The 3,602-nt window shown below is 37.0% G+C and overlaps 1 protein-coding gene across 1 annotated transcript; it reads right to left on the bottom strand.

The window, feature by feature from the left end:
* Positions 1-481: 481 nt before the first annotated feature.
* Positions 482-3,299, bottom strand: LOC109184316. Its single transcript, XM_019334313.1, has 4 exons — positions 2,909-3,299; positions 2,581-2,785; positions 1,068-2,263; positions 482-990 (listed from the first exon to the last, which is right to left on the bottom strand). The coding sequence occupies exons 1-4, from the start codon at positions 3,297-3,299 to the stop codon at positions 482-484; spliced, it is 2,301 nt and encodes a 766-aa protein (XP_019189858.1).
* Between the last annotated feature and the right edge of the window lie 303 nt (positions 3,300-3,602).

The following is a 3,602-nucleotide window of genomic DNA, read 5'->3' on the forward strand; positions in this document are numbered from 1 at the left end:
TTCCCAGAACGGTATTCAGGGAATGTGCTTTCAACAATTTGTTTGATATGATCAACCTCATTTTCTAATACAATGGAAGACGACATTATTATATTGCAATCAACATCGTTGTCTTGACCAAGATTACCATCACCTAAATCCGCAATCCACTTGGCAAAACTATCTAACTTCTCAACATCGTTTTCATTAGTAATACCTCGCAATCTTAAATTCTTCGTTAGACGAAGAACTTCACAATTATTCAACAAGTAAGATGAATTAATGCTGGCTTGTATTATATCTTGTCTAGTACCTTTCGGAATAACGGGTAGAATTTGTCTAAAGTCTCCACCCAACACCACTGTTTTCCCTCCAAATGTCATTGTTGAGCTCCTTGAATTCTTGAAACGCATTAAATCTCTCATTGTGCGATCCAATGCTTCAAAGCAATGTTTTTGCATCATCGGAGCTTCATCCCAAATTATTAATTTGGATTTGATTATCAATTCAGCAAGTGGACTGCCTTGCTTGATGTTGCAAGTGGAGTCTTCATTAACACCAAGCGGTATAGCAAACTTGGAGAGTGCAGTCCTACCCCTCCAGGTAGCAGCAACGAAGCTATACCGCTTGATGCTACGTTTAAAACGACCTCGCCTTTGGATCGTAAAGCTGCTGAAATTGTCTTCCACAAAAATGTTTTTCCTGTTCCACCGTAACCATATACGAAATACATTCCACCTTTCTCAGTTTCAACATCTCCCGTCACCTTATTGTATATGAGTAGCTGTTGATCAGTTAGTTTCGGATGCAACGAATTATGTTGATGCATTAGAGCTTCCCTATCATATGACATTTCCTCTAACAACAATCTGTTACCACAAAACCAATAATTGTTTCCATCTGGCATTGGCATAGGTGGGTAATCTGATAGAGATTTGTTCCAAGCAGTCAACAATTTCTCCATTTCAAGCAGCGCAAAATTCTTTTTTTGAGATTCATTCATATTTAAATCTACAAAATAAAAAACAAATGTAAGATGTAATGCTTTTAAACACAGATTTTAATAATAATATTAAAATAAATTATACCTGAGACTGAGAAGTTCCTTCTATAAATATATTCAGCATCATCTGATAAGTATTGCCAAACCATCTCCCAAACATTTTCTGGTTTGGACATCGAACTGGATATTAAAAGGGTAACAAACAACTTTCGTAGTGAACTTGCTAACGACCAAGTTGCTGCCTCAGTGATTGCATCAATATACTCTTTATCATCTTCGATTAATCCGCGAGCATAACACACATCTCTAAATGAATTGTATTGAACACCATCGACCTTTTTAATCTCATCAAATGAAGTCGGTCCACGAACTATATTAAGTAAACACCTAAGATAAAAGATCTCACCAGTATTTGGTGGCACATAAAAGATTCGCCCAATTGCCCAATTTCTTTGCCTAGGTTGCCATTCTCTTTTATCATTCTTCCAAACAAATTTGGTTGGCATTTGTGAATAAGTCAACTGCCTCCCTGCTGCGTACTTTTTATTAGCCTCAAACCAGGCAGTAAACATGCTTTGAGCTACTGTTGGTCGATTTACCACATCATCGACCAAATCGTCGTCATGAAATATTATTGATTGCTCATTGGGAAGATGGAAACTCAATCGCTCAACAGATGGGTTCCTAAATTGTATGTCAAACCCAAAAATCCTCCACGCAGCCTCAGGGGGTGAAATATATCTACAGTCATAGTACATCTTGATTTCATCTACAATTTTCCCAGTAGATTCTTCCACCCCACTGTTGTAGAATTCAGCTGTGACCCTATCATTCCCTTTGTTGACGTACTTGAATAAGTACTTTATTAATCTAGATTGGTTGCACCACTCCACATTAATATGAGCCTTGTACTTCATAAGCAAATGTCTATTGTGTGGCACAACATATCTACTATCAAGGTCAATCCCATTCTTCCGTATTGTACGACCATTATCTCGACGCCGATAGATTGGATATCCATCAAAATCCACTGTTGAGTTTTCAACAAATTTTTTGGGGAAGAATTTAGAGCAAATACCATTTATCATGCAAGGTGAGTTCTTCCTCGCTGCACCACATGGACCGTGAATCATAAATTCTTCTATAGCTTTATAATACTCAGGGTCGCACAATTGACTTGGAACCTCAGCAGATATGATCATGTCAATATCTTTAGGATTAGGGTAAGAGTTACTCTTGCTCAAGAAGATCAAAATGTGAGCATGTGGCAATCCCCTTTTTCTGGAATTCAATGGTGTAAATTACTGCAAATACGGAGATGGTGAAATTAGACCCCCAAAAAATTGTCAATTATTTTAAGTATACGTAACACTGAAATATATTCGGTAATATTTATAAAATCACATAAATTACCTGCATCCACAAGTCCAAAAATCTTCTCCTTCTTAATGTCTTTTATGAGTGCATTTAATTTCATTTTAAACACACGACATACTATATCTGGCCTATCTTCAGCTTTGAGTTTCCTTGGTTGTAAAAATCTTTCAATCTCAGGCCACTAAGGATTACACGTGAATGTAATAAATAGACTTGGATACCCGATCCATCTACAAATCGCCATTGCATCTTGGTAATTTTGCACCATATATCTTGCACCTCCTGTAAAACTCAATGGCAAAATAATGCGCTTTCCTTGGGAAGTAGGATCTACCTCACCACGTGTTAACGCATCTGTCAAACATTTGTATGATTCACACTGAAGTGACTTTTGATGAGACCTAATATAAACCAAGCGTCCTGATTCTATCATGGTATAAGCATCAACCAAATATTGTTGAAACAATCATCTAGCATATAGCAATGTTGACATTTCATTGAACCTATCTTGCAAACGGAATGAAAAATACTCTCTTGGGCTAAGTTTACTTCGTGCATTTGAACTCCGGCCTTCAACATTATTAAACTGTATATCGTCTCTGTATCCGACTTCACCATAAGGAAATAGTAGTGGGTACTGCAGTGGGAGATATGCTGTATTTAATTCAGTTATTCTTTGAAAATGACCAGCTTTAGACTCCACCAATATATCTCTTTCTCCCATGTTTGGATCTAAATCACCAACAATCAATGCCGCCACCTCCCCAACCTGTGGCAAGTTATATGTCCTTGCATCCTTGCTCCTTTTACCAATGAGTTTGATTTTAATATCAGCTCTATGATTACTTTCCATCCCTGTTTTGGCCATCCTAAAACTCTTGACCAAAACATTATTTTCATCCAGTGCATCCTTGATGTCTTTCACAATTTCACGATGCATTGTATTCGTTGACTCATCTGCCCTGTTTGAAAGAGACAAACACATACAATTTCATAATCTATTTTATATAAAAAATGATGTTCATTTCTTTAAATTAAAGAAGCGTACATAACTTACCCAAGTACAGTTAGACGATTTTCTATCTCATTTTGAGTATCATAAATATATAATTGAGCAAACTTTGGTCTTTCACCAGATTGTGGTAGTAAACTACCCATTAAGTGAAAGTTTTGACCATGTAACCTAAAAGTGGGCGGTGCACTACCATTGTTGACAGTTGTTGGTCCCGAAAGGGTGGTGAGA

Source organism: Ipomoea nil, unplaced genomic scaffold (assembly GCF_001879475.1).
Source record: "Ipomoea nil cultivar Tokyo-kokei standard unplaced genomic scaffold, Asagao_1.1 scaffold1259, whole genome shotgun sequence".
In the NCBI taxonomy this organism is placed as follows: Eukaryota; Viridiplantae; Streptophyta; class Magnoliopsida; order Solanales; family Convolvulaceae; genus Ipomoea; species Ipomoea nil.